The 21,045-nt window shown below is 37.0% G+C and overlaps 3 protein-coding genes across 4 annotated transcripts; 2 read left to right on the forward strand and 1 right to left on the reverse strand.

Annotated features, from left to right (window-relative positions):
• The first annotated feature begins 258 nt into the window (after positions 1 to 258).
• Positions 259 to 4,517, forward strand: LOC113302152 (probable alpha,alpha-trehalose-phosphate synthase [UDP-forming] 7). 2 transcript variants are annotated; one of them, XM_026551006.1, is made up of 4 exons: positions 259 to 457; positions 592 to 2,661; positions 2,756 to 3,029; positions 3,488 to 4,517. In XM_026551006.1, exons 2-4 carry the CDS (start codon positions 680 to 682, stop codon positions 3,773 to 3,775), a joined length of 2,544 nt encoding a protein of 847 aa, XP_026406791.1. In that variant the 5' UTR covers positions 259 to 457; positions 592 to 679; the 3' UTR covers positions 3,776 to 4,517. The 2 variants fall into 2 exon arrangements, with proteins under 2 accessions (XP_026406791.1, XP_026406790.1); XM_026551005.1 differs by having other exon boundaries at positions 259 to 2,661.
• A 7,264-nt stretch (positions 4,518 to 11,781) lies between these two features.
• On the forward strand, positions 11,782 to 12,639 carry LOC113305800. The gene has a single exon (XM_026554800.1). It carries the CDS (start codon positions 11,782 to 11,784, stop codon positions 12,637 to 12,639), a length of 858 nt encoding a protein of 285 aa, XP_026410585.1.
• A 1,540-nt stretch (positions 12,640 to 14,179) lies between these two features.
• Positions 14,180 to 19,627, reverse strand: LOC113302154 (protein GRAVITROPIC IN THE LIGHT 1-like). Its single transcript, XM_026551009.1, has 3 exons — positions 19,351 to 19,627; positions 18,878 to 19,008; positions 14,180 to 15,741 (listed from the first exon to the last, which is right to left on the reverse strand). Exon 3 carries the CDS (start codon positions 15,737 to 15,739, stop codon positions 14,438 to 14,440), a length of 1,302 nt encoding a protein of 433 aa, XP_026406794.1. The 5' UTR covers positions 15,740 to 15,741; positions 18,878 to 19,008; positions 19,351 to 19,627; the 3' UTR covers positions 14,180 to 14,437.
• Positions 19,628 to 21,045: the final 1,418 nt, after the last annotated feature.

The raw sequence follows: 21,045 nt of genomic DNA on the forward strand, positions 1-21,045 counted from the left end.
TTATATAACGACACGTGTCACCAGCTTTATAATCGCGAGTAGATGGATAAGCGCGTGATGCACAGCTGTCATGTTAGGGTTGTAAAATTAGTCGGCTCCTTCGCCGACCTTATCCTATTTCTGTTTTTTCCTTTCCTTTCCGAAAATAAAATAAAATTTTAATATAATTAAAATGCCTTTTTATTTTTATTTTTGTTGTTTAATTTCGATATTTTTGTTCCCCTGAATGTCCAAATCGTGGTGTTGGGCTGTAATTGTACTGGTGGAGAGAAAAAAAAAAAGGACAGGGATTATTATTTTAACGAGGGACGAGAAGACCAAACAAAGAAACAAACAAACCCTAATGTGTTATCGTTCTTCAAAACCGGAAAAATAAAAACCCTAGAATAAATTCAGGGGATTTTTTGTCTGAGTCGAGATCTGAATTCAAAGAGACAACAATCAATCAAGAAACAAGGTTAGCTTCATCAAAGAGATTTCTTCTTTTTCCTTCTTCAATTGTTTACTTACTTGTAAAGATATTGCTGATTCTTGATCATTGAATTTGGGATTTTTTATGTTTTTGATTATGATTATGGAATTCTGATATAGGGTTTCATAGAATTGATACTCTCATTACAAGAAAACCAAGGGGTTTTTATTTTCTGATAAAAGGATTTGGATCTGTTTTAGAGTAAAAATGTTGTCGAGATCGTATACAAATCTGTTAGATCTAGCGTCGGGTAATTTCCCGGCTATGGGTCGGGAAAGGAAGAGACTTCCTAGAGTGATGACTGTACCAGGTATAATATCTGAGCTTGATGATGATCAAGCTAATAGTGTTACATCTGATGTGCCATCATCTGTTATTCAAGATCGGATGATTATTGTTGCTAATCAACTGCCTGTCAAAGCTAAAAGGAGGCCGGATAATAAAGGTTGGAGTTTTAGTTGGGACGAAGATTCTTTACTATTGCAACTTAAAGACGGTTTACCTGATGAAATGGAAGTTCTTTATGTTGGATCATTGAAAGTTGATGTTGATGTAAATGAACAAGATGATGTTTCACAGATTCTATTGGAGAGATTTAAGTGTGTACCTGCTTTTTTACCACCAGATATATTAGCTAAATTCTATCATGGGTTCTGTAAATTGCATCTCTGGCCGCTTTTCCACTACATGTTGCCCCTTTCTGCTGATCATGGTGGTAGGTTCGATAGATCTTTATGGGAAGCTTATGTTTCTGCTAATAAGTTGTTCTCGCAGAAAGTCATTGAAGTCATAAACCCAGAAGATGATTTTGTTTGGATCCATGATTATCATCTTATGGTGTTACCTACATTCTTGAGAAGGCGTTTTAATCGACTGAGAATGGGTTTCTTCTTGCACAGTCCTTTCCCGTCATCTGAGATCTATAGAACTCTTCCAGTTAGAGAAGAGATTCTGAAGGCGCTTCTGAACTCGGACTTGATTGGTTTCCATACTTTTGATTATGCTAGGCATTTTCTTTCTTGTTGTAGTAGGATGTTGGGTTTGGAGTATCAGTCAAAGCGGGGTTATATCGGGTTAGAATACTATGGAAGGATGGTGGGAATCAAGATCATGCCTGTTGGGGTGCACATGCGTCAAATTGAGAATGTATTGAATTTGGCGGATAAAGAGTGGAGGGTATCCGAACTTAAACAGCAATTTGAGGGGAAGACTGTACTGCTTGGAGTTGATGATATGGATATATTCAAAGGGATTAATTTGAAGTTGCTGGCGATGGAACAGATGCTAAAGCAGCACCCTTCATGGCAAGGAAGGGCTGTACTGGTTCAGATTTGCAATCCTGCAAGGGGCAAAGGAAGAGATCTTGAGATAATACAAGCGGAAATAAAGGCAACTACCAAGAGGATCAATGAAGAATATGGGAGGACTGGTTATGAACCGATTGTTCTCATTGACAAACCAGTTAACATCAGTGAACGAATTGCTTATTACACTATTGCTGAATGTGTTGTTGTCACTGCTGTGAGGGATGGGATGAACCTTATCCCATATGAGTACATTGTGTGCAGACAAGGAATATCAAAACCGGAGTCTGATTCAAATTCCAGCGGGCCAAAAAAGAGTATGCTAGTAGTGTCTGAGTTCATTGGATGTTCTCCTTCACTTAGTGGTGCAATCCGTGTCAACCCATGGAACATTGAAACCACTGGTGAGGCTATGAACGAAGCAATTTCATTGGCTGAGCCAGAGAAGCAGATGCGACATGAAAAGCATTACAGGTATGTTAGCACTCATGACGTTGGTTACTGGTCTCGGAGCTTCTTGCAGGATTTGGAGAGAACTTGCAGAGATCATTTTAAGAGAAGATGTTGGGGAATCGGTTTGAGCTTCGGTTTCAGAGTTGTAGCACTTGATCCTAATTTCAGAAAACTTTCTATAGACACAATTGTATCATCTTATGCTCGAGCCAAGAGTAGGGCTATATTGTTAGACTATGATGGCACGGTGATGCCCCAAACCTCCATTAACAAGAGTCCAAGCGAAGAAGTCATGTCATTACTTAGCACGCTCTGTGGTGACGAGAAAAACTGTGTTTTTATTGTCAGTGGAAGAGGGAAAGAAAGCTTAGGCAAATGGTTTTCCCCATGTGAGAAGCTTGGAATTGCAGCAGAACATGGTTACTTTGTGAGGTACATTCTGTCTATTTTTCTATTCATGTTTAAGTTACCCTATTCTTTGAGGATAAAATTTTCTTGACAAGTTACATAAATGAATGGTCTTCAGGTGGTCAGCAGATGAAGAGTGGGAAACTTGTGGACAAACTACGGATTTTGGGTGGATACAGATGGCTGAGCCTGTAATGAAATTATATACTGAAACTACTGATGGTTCATCTATCGAGACCAAGGAAAGTGCCTTGGTGTGGCACCATCGCGATGCAGACCCAGGCTTTGGATCCAGCCAAGCAAAGGAGATGTTAGACCATTTGGAGAGTGTACTAGCCAATGAACCTGTAGCTGTGAAGCGTGGTCAATTTATAGTAGAAGTGAAGCCTCAGGTATGTCTCTGATATTTTTCATTCACTTCTGGTGAATTTATTTTGGTCGTTCAATTCAAAGGTTTTATTTCCTTGAGCAAGTGTGCCTGGAAATGGTAACAGTAACTTCGTAGTTCCTGGCTGTGTTTAGTTGTTTATTTACTTTGCCGTCAAGTTTGTTGTTCCGAACCCCTTCCATTTAGGATCTTAGTCATTTGAATCTTGACCTTAAGTGTACTTCTCGAGAACCAGATTCCATTTACTCGTGACATGTCACTATTTGTGCTGGTGAGCCAAGTTTTTCGATGTAGTTGGGTTATAGGGGTCTGAATTAGAATTAGTGATATTATTCAACCATCGTAAAGAGTAATAATACTCAGGAACAAAAAAATTGTCGTTCTTTTCCTATATAATGTGTGTTGGATGAATTGTGGCTCGTTTCAGTTATTAATATGTTTCCTGGTGCTGTTTCTTCTCAGGGTGTCAGCAAAGGTCTAGTTGCAGAAAAGATCTTCACGAAAATGGCTGAGAATCAACGCAGGGCGGATTTTGTGTTGTGCATTGGGGATGACAGGTCAGACGAGGATATGTTTGAAATCATTGGCAATTCTATGTCAAGGGGTATTATCTCCTCCAACACAGCAGTCTATGCATGTACAGTAGGACAGAAGCCAAGTAAGGCCAAGTATTATTTGGATGACACATCTGAGGTCATAATGATGCTTGAAGGTCTAGCTGAAGCCTCTGATCCATCAGTTTCACCCTAAAACTGGAGTAACGAGAAGCTTTCATTAAAATCTTCTGTCTGGTCTGCCTTTCACCAAAACCTTAAATTTCTCCCATCAGTTATCCAGACAAATCAGAGGAAGTTATTCAACTCAAGAGTTGGAAGGTATTATTGATCATGGCTGGATCTGAAACTGGTTGGAAGGGACTTCTGGTGAACAAATGGTTGAAGGATTGGTGATAGTATCCAAAACAGAAGCACTTTTTCTCTCCTGTTGCATATGTACATGAGAAAAGACTGAAGCTTTCGTGTCTGGGTTCTTGCGGTAATAATTTTCTGTACGAGGGAGTTTTAAAAGATTGAGGGATTCATTCATGGGGTTGGACAAGGGAATCAGGATTATTTGGAAAAAAACAAAAACAAAAAAAGAAGTGCCAAATTTTTTCTTCTTACATCACTGTATGTTCTTCATCTGGTCTTTCATTTCAGCTGGCTAATTTAGTAACTTTTTCTGTCCTGGAAATCTAAGATTCAGGTAAAATAAATACTTAAGTAAGACATTGGCTGGTGGATAGGGTAATTTGTCGAATATCACTGATAATACAGTTCTCCCTTTCCTTTTCTTTTTTCCTTTTTTTTTTTGGAGTGAACTTTTGGTTACTTTTAGTAGTACAAACTTTGATGGTTGATCTGATTATGTAAATGTAAATGTCAAAGAGATCTACGTTGTTTTTTTCTTGTTAAGTATGCGAACCGAAAGTAATGGTTATTGCAATTTGGTAGCTGAATGTAATGTTTACATAGGTAGGTGCGAAACTGCATCTTGCGGGAGTTCTCGGTCGAGGCTGGAAGCTCAAGAAACTTGATTTTGGTCTTCTAGAGGGTTGGGTCAATGAGTAAAGGAGATGTTTGGTAGTATTGCTTTCAGTTCAGCGGAAAAGAGGTTTGTAGGTTGAAGATATTTCCATTCATTCTTTTTCATTTTTAGACGCATAATGGTTTTATTAGTAAACAGAGGAAAGTTTCACAACAAGTAGAGAATATTCATCAAGTTTTATGTCAAATTGAATATTACTTTTGCTCCAACCATGCATAACATTTTCCGTATGCTTTGTTTTCTTCTTCTTGTTTGATGGACAAGAATGACTCTGGAACAACAATATAATTGAATCCCAAAAGAACGCAAAGACCTTAAAACACAACAAGAACCAACCAGAATAAGGCAAACAATGGCATTTGTCAGAGAGAAAACACAAGAAGCAAAAAGATGAGAAAACAAAGTTTAGAATTGAACAAATTGGGACAAGCATTATGGAGTCGCCCCTCATTTATGCAATGGAACCCGTGAAAATGAGTGCATTACACTGGTCCTTAAGATTTTCCCCAAATTTTGAATACAGGGACCAGGATAATGCTACGTCTTTGCTTCCTGTCTCCAGCTGCGCCCCACATCATTCAGAAAGCAACCGTCCATATATAATGTAGCCATAAACTCTGTTGTCAAAAGTTTTCCGTCAGATATACATGGGATCTTAAACTTGCAAGGTGTGTGTGGAGTACGTAAGCTCTATCGTTCACATTTTGGCGTGACTAGTGTTAGATAAAAAGCGCTTTCCGTACACTGCAAGCCTCGCAACGGCATCACATGTTAATTCATCTTCTTTTATGGTTGGTAGTCCCCCATTTATTTTGATTGAGAGACAGACCACAATGTATGTTCACCATGGTCGGGGTTTTAACCATCATCTAGTTGAGTGGTACTATTGGTCTACAGGAGGTACTTTAGCAATCCTCCTCATAGAGATGTATATCAGGGATGCGAGTCCCACATGAAAATATAATCTTTCATTGATATGATCCTATTTTGACTGTTCTAGATATGTTTTTCTTTTTACATTTTTTATATATTATTATTAATTTATTATCATGCCTTACATGTTTTTATATTTTATTTAATTTAAGTCCCGCGATATGTTTCTCTTTTCACTTTTTTTTTTTTTACTGTGCGTGAGTTATAACCCCAAATGTGTCACTATTCATATACAAAAACTTCAACAAAACAAATTGTTCACAAAAACCCCGTTTAATATAAACTGTCTATATTACCCTTCTAGTTTAAATCATCCCAACAAAAACAAAAATCAACCACACTTTAATTCTTATTATATTGTCACCCCCAACAAGAAATAAACAACCACCAATAAGCACCGCCGCCACCGATAACCACCGCCACCACTTCCGACCACCGCCGCCACCGCCACCACCTCCGACCACGCCACGCCACCTTCCGCCACCGACCACCGCCGCCACCTCCGACACCACTTCCGCCGCCGCACTGACACCACTACGCCGCGCCCACCGACCCACCGCTCCGCCGCACGACCGCCCGCCGCGCACCCGACCACCACCGCTCCGCCGCCGCCACCGATACTGCGCAATTGCACCACCACTACCAGCCACCCTACCATCCAGCACCACCATTGTCGACCACCACCACCTCCGACCACCCCACCACCACCACCACCGATACTACGTAATTGCACCACCAATACCAGCCACCCTACCATCCAGCACCACCAACTGTCGACCACCGCCGACCAAAACCAGCACCCCACGCCCACCCACCACCCCCCCCCCCCCCAAAAAAATACGATGAAACCGATTTTGGTTTCATCATAAATACGATGAAACCGATTTTGGTTTCATCATAAATAAGATGAAACCATAATTGGTTTCGTGAGAATTCAACTGTAAGAAAAATTATAAGAGGTATTATACATGTTCATTGATAGATGGAACCAATTTTGGTTTCATCATAAATACGATGAAACCATAATTGGTTCCGTGAGAATTTAACTGCAAGAAAAAAATTATAAGAGGTATTATACATGTTCATTGATAGAAAAGACATCATTGGAATGTCATGATTGACATGGAATGCCTAAAATGCTATTTCACAAAGATTCGAAAACACTAACGGATGAATTTGCCAGCGTTTGGCCATTAGCGCGATAATAGTTATTGGCTAGAAAACCTTGCACCACTCCTGATGGACCCAGCTTATCTTTTTGCACCACAGGTACATTTTGTTCCACCTGAACTGGGGGGCCTGAGCAGCAGCAGTTGCAGTTGAAGCAGCAGCAAGTGCAACAGGTGCAAAATTGTTTTGATTTCTCAGGACCGGCAAAGATATATCCTAAAGAATTTTGACCTCCTTCGTAACTGATTCCACGACCCATTTATATGAAACACCAACAAGATTGGTTTCGTCGACAGAAAATCTAGAAGAAAAAAATCACATATTAGATGAAACAAAAACTTCATTCAAACCTCAACAACATCATTAGTTACAACTAGAATTCAAACCACACAACTACCTAAACATTATCACAGGTAATTCAGTTTCATAACATTTTGTAAAGCACCCACAAACAACAATTTGTAACTCAATTTTTTCTGTTTCAGACTTAACCTAAACACAAATACCACTTCTTTGATTCAAAGCACATAATCTCCATCACAGCTAGCATTGTAAATCCTAATCCACATATATCAAACACGACAACAATTTAAACTCATAAACAAAATTCGATTTAAGTAAGGATAAGACTAGATGAAACCATAATTGCTTTCGTCAGAATTCAACTGCAAGAAAAATTATAAACCATGATTCATTTTGTTTGACCACACCAATAGCAATAACCTGTGTTGTCTTATAAAAAGAATAACTTGAAACTCGCACAAATATTGTAAGGAATGAACAGATAGAGGTTTCAATATTCAGAACAGGGTCATTCAATTCATTCATTATAGCCAAAGCCCAAAGGTAAGTCATACAGGCAAAAGAAGGTAAAACTACAATGGTAATTCATTGTACTGCGGGTACGTAAGACTCTGACTTGTTAAGTTACGGTGTTTTTGTTGAGATCAGATCATTTTAATTAACGAAGAATAAAGCAAATCAATGATAAAAGCTACAAGCAGGGACACATAAAACGTATGATACAAAATATATCACTACTGAAATACCGCTACCCATGAATTACAAAATCGTATGATACAAAATTTACAAGTTTTACTGCAATCTAAGTTTATTGATCAGTGTCTCGCAAACCCAAAAATCCCATGCACGAACTTGTTAATTTTAACAACTCACGAAATCAAATGCAACTGTCCATCTGCACTGGTAATCGGGTTTCATAATTTCTAACGTTCCATTAAAAATACCTAGTGCCTATAGTTATCAGAAATGCAACTGGTGCAGTGTTTCTGAATTCCCTAAACAATTATGAAAAATAATATAATAGGGAGCATACACTACCATTCTACCAAGAAACCATTATTTAACATTTGACAAATAAAAAAGTGTAATCAGTTTTAAGAATAAGTAACTATCTTATGATTATTCAAATGAGAATGATTTCATTCACTCACCTGCCAGTATCCCTTTTCACTATAGTGCTTTGGGTCTACACCTCCAAAAAAGCTATATCGCTTTTATCCTCGTCCTTGGCATCTCGATTTAACCAAAAATTTCTTAACGTACTAGACCTTAAGCAACCATGTTGTGCCTACACAATCAAGATATTATTGTTAGGAACAAATCCCTTTTTAGCCTCAAGAACTGAAAGTTTTCTTCTTTTCGAGATCGACAAAAATACAATGAAACCAATTTTGGTTTCATGATAAATACGATGAAAACAATTTTGGTTTCATCATAAATAATATGAAACCATAATTGAACTCGTGAAAATGTTTGTCCAACTGCAAGAAAAAATACAAGAGATATTATACATGTCCATTGATAGAAAGACGTCATTGAAATGTCATGATTACCTGCATATGAAGCTAAGTAAAGAGCATCCAGAGCAGATTGCAATTTAACACCCATACAAAATCTGGATGGTCCTCCACGACATATAAAAATGAAAGCCAAACTGCAATTTAGCAAATTAGTATAGGTAGAAAGAAAGGAGGACGTGTCTATCAGTTTTCACTCAAACCCAAATCTGGCACCAGTTTCCTTCTGTGCAAACAGCTTCAGCTGGTCATTGCAAAAATATAAGTGAACACCTCAATTTGAAATTTTAAAAACACAAGCCCCATTTTGAGCACACACATTCATAAAATGGCAGATTATAAAAACCCAATCAACATTATCACTTTCAAAACAAAATTTTCGAAATCACCCAGAAAAATGCCAACACCAAGACAAGCAAACACGCAAGTAAATCAACAAATGAAATGAGCTCCTTAGAAGACAATGAAAATGCACAACACATTCTAATCATAGTGCATCAATATTCAACTCATCTAATCAAAGAATTACCATCATAAACATCACACTGAAAACCCATTTTAAAAATATGATTAAGAATTACAGTCAATCAGACCCACATCATATAACCACCAAATTCATCATATTTTCACCAGATTAAGCCAATTTCAGAGAAATAAAAACTCAAACCAGACATGCAGTATTAAATAAAAGGAATTGAAATACATACCACTGGGCTAGGTTAAAAAGTTCCTATAAGACCAAGTCGATGATTCATAGAACGAGGAGAAGAAATTGCAACCTTCGATTGTACGTGTTTGGTTGTAAAGATAACAAAATAGGGTAAAATTTATTGAATCTGAGAGGAATTTTCGGCACGACGGGTAAGTGAGGGACGAGTAGTGATTTTGAATTTCTTTTGTATCTTTAAACGGTCTTGGTTTGAGGGGATGGAGGAGAAGGTGTTGACGGAGGACCAGGAAATGGTCGTCGATTTGGTGGTGGTGCGGAACAAAGAGGGATGATAGATCTGAACATAAAAATAGAAGAAAAATAGACGGAGTTGTTCGTGGAGGAGACAGAGGAGACAAAGGTACAACTGATGGTGGTAGCGGAGGTGTTGCTGCTGGTTTTCGCAGAGCAATTTTCTGCTGCTGGTGGTGGGGAGAAGGTGGCGGAAAAAAAGAAGAAAGAAAAAAGAAAAGAGAGAAGAAGAAGAAGAAGAAAGATAAAAGGGTATGTTTGGCTTTTTTAAAAATAATAAAAACTAAATTTACTCATTACTATTTGATATGGGGTTTTTGTGTCACTTTTTAATCAAATGGTTTTTATTTATTAAAGATAATATGGCTGAATTTTTTGTTCCACAAGTTTGGTCACCTTGGTGTTTTGTGACTAGTTTTGTTTTTTTTATATACTAATTTATTATTACCATACCTTTTACTTTTATTATCATACTTATTTTTTATTTAAGCTCGGTGATATCAACGTGATTGAATCCAACTCTTTTCACCTTTTTCTTTAATATACTAATTTAAATTATTACCATATTTTTTTTAATATTTTTTTTAATATTATTATAAGATTATTACGTGAAACTAGTCGGAAGCTTAACAAGCTAAGCTCCAACGACATACTACTACATTAATTGAACGGGTTGATGTGCTAACCTACCAGCGAGCCTCATGGGTAACCTAGTCAAAGGAGCCGAAACGAAAAGGGCCTGAAATTGTATCACATGGGGGGCAAACTACCTTTCATATTAATTTCTGCAATATTACGCCATACTTTTATTTTTATTATCATACTTATTTTTCATTTGAGTTTAGTGATATTTAAAAGTATGGTTCAAACAAAAAAACAAAAAACAGTAAAGAATCCCAAATTTACGAAAATAAAAAAAATGTTAATTTTGTGAAATAACATTTACTTCGCTCCGTAGAAGTAATTTTATTTATCAAAAAGCAAAACCTTCTGCTTGCTTCTCATCACCAAACACCTTCTAGTTCCAAGTGGGATTAATAACAATAGCTTCAAGCCAATTTTATGGACCATTTTTTTTTTTTTTTTTTGGCACTGGCTTGAACATATTTGAACAAGGGAGGAAAAGAACCACGTCCTCCTAGCTGTTTAGGTTGAGGCCTAGAGTGACTACAATGATTACAATCGGTCCATTACCATTTTGCAGCAATGTATTCTTGAAAAATTAAGCAAAAGTTACTTCTTAGTACAAATATTGCATCTTAGGCAGGGGCAAGTAGCTGCTGTGCCAGAGCAAAAGCCATAGAGTGGAATGCGACTTGTGAGCAAGATTAATGATCAATATAGAAGGTGTCAAACAGTCGAAGTATTAACAAGGAGCTTCAGAGTCCCAGAGAACCCGAACGCGCGTTCTTCTCTAACTATGCTAACAAGGAAGAATGCTATGAGTACGAGTAGTAATATATCAGCAGTCTTTTTGTGTGAACATGAATTTAGGAAAACATTTACTCGGCTGACATAAAAACCAATATCTCTGTTTGGTACATGAATTTTTGCGGGGCTTACTGAATATCACCTGCAATTCTGCTAGGATAACTAGCCATATTTACAAAACAGATGCCGCTCTTGCCTTGTTTCTGTTTATATTCAGGAACAAATCATTTTTGGTCGGGGCAAAATTTTAAAAGCTCTCGTCAAGATGTTTCAACAAGGTCAATCTAAGAAGCCTGTAGTACACCAAAACTGTCTGAGCCATTCATATTGCCGGTGTGCCACTACTACTTCTGAAGCTGCGGTAAATATCAGCAAGTGATCTTTGCAAACAATTTCCAAATGCATTACAAACTTAGAAGTGGTTTTATATCACTGTATGCATTTTATCACTTACTATTGTGCTTTTGGTTCTTCGCCGTAAGGCCGTAATGCATATACAACGGAACAGGTAAAAAAAAAGGTTATTGTCCAGGGTGCAACATTCTGTCTGGCATCCATGTAAGGAATGACCTTAGACTATAGCAAATCAATTGTAGATGTTGCCAAGCAATTATGAGACGAGTATACAAGGAAATGCAGTATATCATTTTCGGAAACTAGGAATTTATACCACGGTTTCAAATAAATAGCCGGGTAATCGATCTGAATGATGTATCCCAATTAATTTGCACAGCATCCAGTATCATCAATATAATTTGCAAATTATGATTTTCCTTGCAAATCATATTATAAATTTTGTCTCCTATTTGCAAAGTCTATCCCATTTCTCATCTATCATTTTGGCGACATAGACTATGGGGAGCACGGAAAGTGAATACAGTTTCATCTGTTCTAATGCATTAGAAATCCGTTTCGACAATACTGAAATCCGATTCAACACACTGGAGCGGCAGTTATTTCATCGTCTGGTGATCGATATGCACAAGTTCACTTTCATATCGAAAGTAATGATTGGATTTTGGATCTTACTCGAAGAACAAGGATTTTACTACGTCATTAGAAATATACTGGGCAGTGATAATTCAACTGTCGAAGCAGTTTTCACCGAATCCGCTATATGTTTCTCTTTTATGGCTTTTACTTGGGGTTCACAACAAATGAATAACGGCGATGAGCCATTTCTAGCGCAAGTAATCGATAAACCCCCAAAACGTAAGTTCTTTTACATTTACCGTGAATTCTTGTTGCGTCGCTTGGATATTATTATGAATCATGTCATTTCTGCAATATTTGACGAAATCGTCACGGAAGAATTGGAGAATTCCATGGTTCATTGTCAAAAATGCAACCAAGGTGGATTTCCTATATCTGCTCAACTCGCACCTTGTCCATATTTATGGCCTTTCAATCCATTAGCAAATCCGCATGGAACTGGCGAGCAGTGTGCATCTTCTAAGAATAAGAGATCCATGTTCTGTACATTCTCCAAGGGATATCCACTGAAGCGCATGGAGATTATTGATTTCTTTAACTCGGTTTGGGGTCCTGTGGTTGAAAACGTTGTGTTGGAACATTCCCCCCGTGGAGGCAACCCGGAGTTCTGTCGCATTATATTTAAACATGTCTCAGTTATTTCAAGCATACTTAATGGTGAGACGAAGGCCAAGTTTATCGTGAATGGAAAAGACCTATGGGTTCTATTATATGTGTAGAGGATGATCCCTCCAAGTACTATATATCCACTTTATTAATTCATAATTGTTATTACGCTTGGGTATGGCATTGGATACCCTTGTTGTCCTGTCATCAACAGACTTCAATACGTAGATGTTCTTGTATCGCATTTGGCAATACTCTTGTTTCCCCTGTGGTTACAATAATTTAGAGTTTTTTTGTATGAACCAGATTCTACTGACCACAGATGAAAGAACAAAAGCATGAATCAGATTTTGTTCTTCAAACAAACAAAGGGGACAAATATTTGTATCAGTATGAATCCTTTGGCTTACAATCCCTCTCCCTCTCTACAGGTACACCCTTATTAGCACATTTCTGGACGAAGAGCCAGACTCTTGCAGGGATACGAGCTTAGATGGTATTTGGATAAAACTGTGTTTTCGCTATCAAATCTTTGGACGATGATTTTATTTTTGTTGTTTTTTATTTTGTTTCGGAATACTAAATAGGATTTACAACGAACATTCTGCCTAGATGACAAAATCTATATGTTGGAAAAGTCTGTTAGATTCTTGTTGTCCTAATATCTGGATTGACAAAATCTATATGTTTGAGTCTACATTAATATCTGGATTGTAAAAAAATACTACTTGAGCACCTCCCGATCAAACATACAACTAGTATAAAGGAATGTGGAGCTAAGATCTTATAAGGATTCTCTATAAATGGTGTATTCATTCTCCCTGAAAATCGATTATTACGGATTTTGCAAAACAGTGGATTTTCCAGTCTAATATTAGACCTTGCATTTTTTTTCCAACTTGGTTCGACCTCTTTACAGGTTTAGGATGGATGGGAAGATAACCAGTCAGCTGATAGAGATAGTCGAAGACATATTTGGTTAGCAAAGATGATGGTCCATAACATTGAGTGGTCCCAAATGATTGGTGTGCCAGTACATTCTGGAATAATGTCAGACGTTGATACTCGTTTTGGAGTCAAAACAAGAATCATGCTGTTGTGTAGGATGTTGTGCACTATGCAGTTGTCTCAGGAAAAATGAAATGGAAGATGAGCTGAGCTCGAAGGAGTCCAAGCAGCGGCAGAATGGGCATCCGGAATTCATGTTAGCATGACATACCGAGCAACAGCCGAAAGCAGAGATTTATTCGCAATCATTATCTTCCCGCTAAGAGATTACGCCAAAAAAAAGGTAATGAATTTTCTCGAAAAGCAACATTACAACTACAGCTATTGACAGTCTTTCTGACTTTCGGCGGACAAACCCAACCAACAATGTTCTTAACCCCATCCCATTGCGTCATCTAAACTTTCACATGACAAGTTCAGCATCCTAGGAATTAAGGACGGTCAACTGTTCCTACAAATCCAAAAACAGATCATAACAACAACAAAAAAGAGAGCAGAAATCAACTATTTCTGCTCATGGTAATGTACAATGTAGGACTTTAAGTTTAAGAGCATCTTTACAAGTTCCAACCATGTCTTTGTTCAATATAGGAAGTGGAGAAGAACATATAATATTAACAAACTACAAAGATCTATGCAGAACAGTGGCAATACCAAAATGAAGCTATTCATATATATTCTTTCCTTTTTTTTAAGATTATCAAAATTATCCAACTGCTGCTACATGTATTTCTCCTGTCAACCCCCAAAAACTAATACAACCTCCCATCATCAACAGAAGCTTAATTACAGATCATATATCACAAGAACCATCCATGGGATCCACTTCATTCCTTCCGATGACTAACCAGCTGACCAACCAATTCATAATCATCATCTAAGTTGAATCAAAGAAGTTTACATTCACCCAGGACATGGATATACCTGACAATGTATAACTGTTTTACCAATCTTAAAGCCAGGAACAACTGTAAACCCGACTCGAGGATCCAATATAAGAGACCCATCTTCCATCAAGAAAGCATCTTCAGCTACACTCTCCATATAAACATCAGAAAATCTACATCTGTTTCTCATCTGAAAGATCATTGCTTCGGGTTCGAAGGCAAACGCTAAACGATGAAGAACCCACACCCATTTTGCCATTTCAATAAACTCCGTAAAGAAACGAGTGTCCGGGTAACCACCAGTGTTCACAGTATTTCTCTGATTTAAGTCACCAAACAGTGACAACTCCATCTTTGGGTGTACTAAAACAAGGTACTTTTCATGGCAGAACTTCCCAAACTTGGGAAATTTACTGAGTAATTCGTTTGGTTTCATTGATTTTGTTTCTATGAATTGCTTGAAGAACTGATGAGGCTTCTTGCTAGTCTTATGTCGACTTGGATGTGAGAAATTACTAAACTGGAATCCATCAAACATCATTCGGCAAACAAAAGCTTCGAATGCAAAGCAAACATGATTGGATCTCGAGTAAACAACATCGGGCTCGAAAGATTTAGCTGCGGCACTTAAATCCCACCCTGAAGATTTCATTTCACAAATCATTAGCTTGACAAAACTTCGAACTGATTTTACTGTTTGTCTCAAAACTGTAACAAAATGATTTGGATTCAACCCTGAAAAGTGAAGATCATCAGAGACAGAAAGTGCTACTCGGCTAGATTTCAATCTCTTTTCAAGAGATCTATTCAGTTTTTCAGATTCTTCAAGTTTCTCCTTCAAAAAATTAATATCAGAATCCTTAACCTTAATCTGAGTCTCTAACTGTCTCCTCATAATATCGTAAGTCTTTATTAAACCCTGTTGCTCTTGAATCTCAGCCAATAATATCGTAACCTGAGGAGACGGATCGATCTGTTTCTTCAAAAAGATTTGTTTCATTTCCGATAAACGTATCAACTCATCGATTAAAATCTCATCAACTGACTGAATTCCTTCTGAATCATACGGAGACTGATATACTTGTAACTGAGCATAAGCAGCTTTAATAGAAGAAATACTTGCGAAAAGCTTAGCTAACAAAGCATCCATTGAAGCTTTAATCCGTGCTTTCTCTTCATCTTCGGATGAAAGTTTCATACGTACCTTATTAATCCGATCATCCTGGTTAATCCCAGACCCCCGGAATTTAATAGCCTTCGTGAACGAACGAACTAAGCCACTAACATTCGGCGCAGGATTAACTCTTTCTTGTTCCATCTCTAACACAAACACACAAAATTAGTAATGGTGGGGCGGGAATTTTAGATGGAGGCGGGAAGAATGAGAAAAATGTATCAGTGTGTGGAAGGAATATTTGCAAGCTAAAAAACTTCAATAAATCCAAATTCTTGCACTAAAATCTCAATCAGGCACTAGGGGAAAGACATTCTGTAATTGTGGGATCTAATTCCGTCTTTACGGGTTGTCAAAAAGGTACGTCTAACATTCTAAAAATTTAACAAAACAAAAAGCGTTGGATAATAGAACAAGCTACAGGCGTCGGGTTGTAACACAACAACAACTGCTACAAATTTAAACAAAAGAAAAGGGCTAGAAACTTGGAACATAGAAATCAAACTGAAGCAATGAGAGTAGGGTAGTATACAGGAGTACAAGATCTATACTACATAAAAAATACTGAGTGTATTCTTTAGAAAAATGGAATTATAATGAAACATAGATGTGGGAACCACTCATTTCTCTTTCCTTTGTTAACAATTAATCTATATGTATATATATACACACACCCATCAACAAACCATCTTTTCGGATTGGCTTTATAGTAACTCCAATTCATAGCCAAGTGGTTGGTTTTTTATTTTATTTTTACTTCTAAGAAATAGTTTTTTCGTTTCTTCTTTTGGGTTATAAATGATGTTTAGGGACAATAAAAAACCTTGGAGAAGACAATCAACAAAACAAACCACCTCTAAACAAAGTAATATATAAAACTATACTTAGCAATATTCATACCGTAATAGAAAACATAATGGTTCTTAGATTTTACTCTATAAGACTAAAAGGGATCTTAGTATCTTACCCCTGATCTAATTCTTTTTGATTCAAGACCTAATATGAACTTATTAGAAGTCCCCCATGTGGGACTTGGGGTTCAAATTTTGTAGCCTGACGTGCTTGCTTCTGTCGCATCCCTTTCAATCAAGCCCTTTTATGGGTGTACTGCGAGCAAGTTCCAGCTTGGAATCTTGACCAAAGATTCCACATTGTTCATAGTGTTGTTTGCTTAAACAATAATGTTCTAAGCTGATTTGGGCAACACCGATTAGACTAGCACTGAAGTTTATGATATACTCCATGGTGGAGCCGCAAGAAAAGATTGTCCGATAACTGACCTAGTAATACAAATGTGTACAAATTTAATCTAAGTCGACCAAACTTATATATGTAAGCCGTTGAGTTGACCAGACTCTATATCTCGCTTATACTATTAAGAGCTTTAAATGGGTACCCTTACATGTTTTATTTTCCCATGAGTTGACAACAAATAGTCCCAAGCTTGTTTTATCAAAAGAGGGTATAAATTCCCAAAACAACAAAGAAACAAACAGAGTTAAATCTTCCCAACTTGATTTCCTAAAGGATACATCACCTCAGGTTACTTACTATGGCAATTTTCTAGGCTGAACCCTGTTCACTATCTAACAAAATCTACGAACAAAACAAAATGGGTTGGGGAAACATTGTGTCTATCCATCCGATTTATTCAACATCTCACCCCTAGCTTCTTTCCGAATATTTTGGCGCGTTCGTGGGGAGGTCTCTTATACGAAAACACCTCAAGGAAAGGTAGTTGTGATTGAAACAATAATTTTGAATTTTTTATACTAGACTAGATAATTAACATTTGAAAAACCCTACCTACAATATACTTTCAATCAAGTTCATCAAGAACAAAAATTATTCAATTTTGTAGACGCTTCCACAATCGACGACTAAATCCAAATATTTGGTCCAGTGGATAGGCGTAGTGGGACGGATCATCGATCAAAATTTGATCAAAGACTACAATCCAGACCAAATTTGGTCGGCGACCAAGACCAAACCCAAATATAGTCGGGCGTTTATATAGTCCACATCCCATCACCAGGCGGACGTATAGTCCACGTCCCACCCCAGGCGGACGTATAGTCCACACCCCACACCAGGCGAACGTATAATGCACGCCTGTTTTTTTTTTTCTTTTGTGTGGGGCGTGGTTTATACCTCCGCCCTACTCTTTACAAATTTCAAATGCATGGGGCGGGCTTAATACCTCCGCCCCACTCTTTACAAATTTTTTTTAATTATTTTTTTTTTTAATTTTTATGCACCGGGCGAACGTACAGTCCCCGTCCCACACCAGGCGTTGGTATAGCCCACGCCCCACACCAGGCGAACGTATAATGTACGTCTGACCAAATTTAGTTTTTCCACCGTAGCTTTACACACCAGACTAAACCCAAAATTTGATCCTTTTTTTCCTCTTTGGTCTTTGGTTATACTCGCACCACTGCTGTTGCTCAGGGACCAAACTTTGACAACCATCCAAATGAGAAAAAATTTAAACTAATTGGACTAAAAGAATAGCAATTAGCAACTTTCAAGCACGCCTATCGTTCAAAGTTTGGTCTAAAAATATACATACATTACTAATGTGTTAAACTCAGACTTGATTACTGATATATGCACCAGTAAATTACATAAAACTTTCTCATTCCATGCATATATTAAGTAATAAAACTTTTACCTGTCATATCATCAAAATTACCTCGAATTATCAAGGCCCTACTCACTCATTCTCATTAACATGTTAACTAAAATATTTACGTCATTTTTTTAACTTTCAAATACTATAAAATGATCATCTGAGGAACAATAATAAAGAATTACCGACCAAGAAAAAATCATTTTATAATTTTACTGATCACAAATTGTCATGAACCGTACACGTGGAAATTATCATACACCATGTAGGATGGAACCTGGTCCCACATTACACTTATCTTTATTTATGATTATGCTTAAAGTAGGTCCAACGATCTTCAATCTAACGTCTATATAGAGCCTATACTCATGATTATCATAGTGGGTCCCATTTGTGTGAATCAAACGTCTAAAAACTGATATGATTTCGGTGGTCGGTCCCATGTGTCTCAAGAAAGAAAATTCGTCTTTGAATAGACGTTTGCAGAGAAGACGGAAAACTGATGGATGTGTTCGTACGTGTCTGACATAGGTAAAGTTTCTACTGTAGTCTAGGTGGTACTTAATGTACTATAGCAAGTAAATTTATTACTCTTACTGTTACGAATACAGTAATTGAATGACGCGTTAATAGGTAAAAAGTAAACATACCTTAAATTACAACTTTATCCTTGGTTTCTTCTAAAGCATTTCACGTAGAATTCAAGAAATTGAGACGTTTAACCCTTAAACCCTTGCTCTCGACTTCTCCTCTGCCGGCCCCAGCTCTGTAACTTCAAATCCTGACCAGGATAGCAATATATTTCATGATTAAATTAGAAGACGAAGAGATTAAACCCGAAAATTCAATCTTTTCTGTTCAATCAAACGCTATTCGGAGGAAGTTGAACACCGTAAAAGTTCAATCTGCCCTCTATTCAAACTTAAGAAAACAGCAAGAACACAGAAAGGAGAGAAACACACACAGAAACACCCTTTTATTTGTGATGCAAGAAAACCCAAAAACTGTTCAATAAATGTGTCTAAAACTTGCCAAAAATCATGGTTTCTAAATTAAGGAACAAAAAAGAAAAAGATACAACATTAGAATATTTCGATCACAAAAGGGTATTGGTTTTACATACTTTTTGAAGAAATAGTCTGATTAGCTATTTAGGAAATAAAAGAGAGGTTTTTTTTTCTGATCGAATGACTTTGATCGATCACAAGAAGCAACAGGAGATGATTATAAATAACTTCCTCTACTGTTTCTCTGAGAATCAACAGTTTAGAGAGAGAATGTGAAAAGGGTTTTGAGGAGGTGATGAGAGAGAGGGAGCGGGAACAAGTAAAACAGAGAAAATGTCTGAGACAACTGAACAGACGTTGGCAATACTGGAAAACATAAACAAACACTAGGTTCAGTCAATTTTATAAGTTTGTTGTATTACTGTTTTACCCTTATGTTCTGGATCATATCTACGCAACCGCCATATTAAATGAGTTGAGAAGAAATTATCTTACGCGCAGTATCTCAACGGTCAGGCTTGCTTGGATACTGATGGCTGTACACGTTTTAGATTTAGATTTTGATGGTTGTCTTTCTGGCGCAGTATGGATGGATTATCGTTTCTTGTGGGCAACCATTTCGTTATATGTTTTGTCGACCAGGCCCAGCTTGAAGTGTGTATGTTGCCCACTCTTATTAAATTTAAAAGGTTTTTTTTATCAAAAAAATAAAAATAAAATAAAATAAAATTTAAAAGATTTTAAGAAAAAGAACGACTTTTTGGGACTACTCAAAAAGGATGGGACTACTTTGTGATATAAATGTCCACCGTATATTATAAGGGGTGTCCTAAAAATTAGAGAAGACTAATCTACCCTTATTCTAATTAAGGTTATAACTAACCCTAATAACTCATTAATCTAATCCACTACCCACTAATTCAATCCACTAATTAAAACCTAAATTAAAAGAGAAAAATCAGTTTCAATAATTCTATTCTTTTCTTTCTTCATCTTCTTCTTTTCCTCTTTTTCTTCTTCGTAGACATCGACGTTAATCGTCGATTAATCAATATTTATAAGCAATGTGTGCCAAGCAAACATCCAGACTTCCAGGATTGAGTCTGGGACTCCCACATATAATGAATCTCCCAAAACAATTGTTAATTCAAAAAGAACTTGAACCACCGGTCAGAGGCAAAATCAATCATCCAACAGCAACCAAGAAGTCTAGTTCAAGTGAAATGCAAATCCGCGGGTAATTTCCTTCATACCCATTCTTTTCAATTCGTTATTTGTTGAAGAAATCGATTAGAAATCATCAAAACCCATTGAAAATGGTAGTTACAGTAGATATTTCGTCTAGGAGAATTTTTTGTGTAACCCTAGAATTGCTAACTGAACTTCCAAAAATAAGAACAGTTCGACGTGCTCGCAAAATTTGAAAAATATATGGTGACCGAACTATGTAGTTCGGTCTATCTCGTAACCGAACTCAATTTTTCCTTTGAAAGAATGAGTTCGGTGTTGTCGATAATTTCTCTTTCTAACCGAACTTTTGGAATATTTAGTTCGGTGTGCTCGCAAAAAAACTCTCGTAACCGAACTAAATTTTTCAAAAGTTACGAATGAGTTCGGTTTTGTCGATAATTTTTATGGCTAACCGAACTTTTGAAATATGTAGTTCGGTTAAGATGCAAATTTTTTTTTTGGTAACCGAACTGTAGTCTGCTAACTTCAAGTGTTGTGTTTACTTTATTCTTTAGTTCTATTTGATTTGATAACAAAATATTCTCTTATGTTTAGCTAATACTTTGGTTTTTGTTCATTTG

This window comes from Papaver somniferum, chromosome 8 (assembly GCF_003573695.1).
Source record: "Papaver somniferum cultivar HN1 chromosome 8, ASM357369v1, whole genome shotgun sequence".
Lineage (NCBI taxonomy): Eukaryota > Viridiplantae > Streptophyta > Magnoliopsida > Ranunculales > Papaveraceae > Papaver > Papaver somniferum.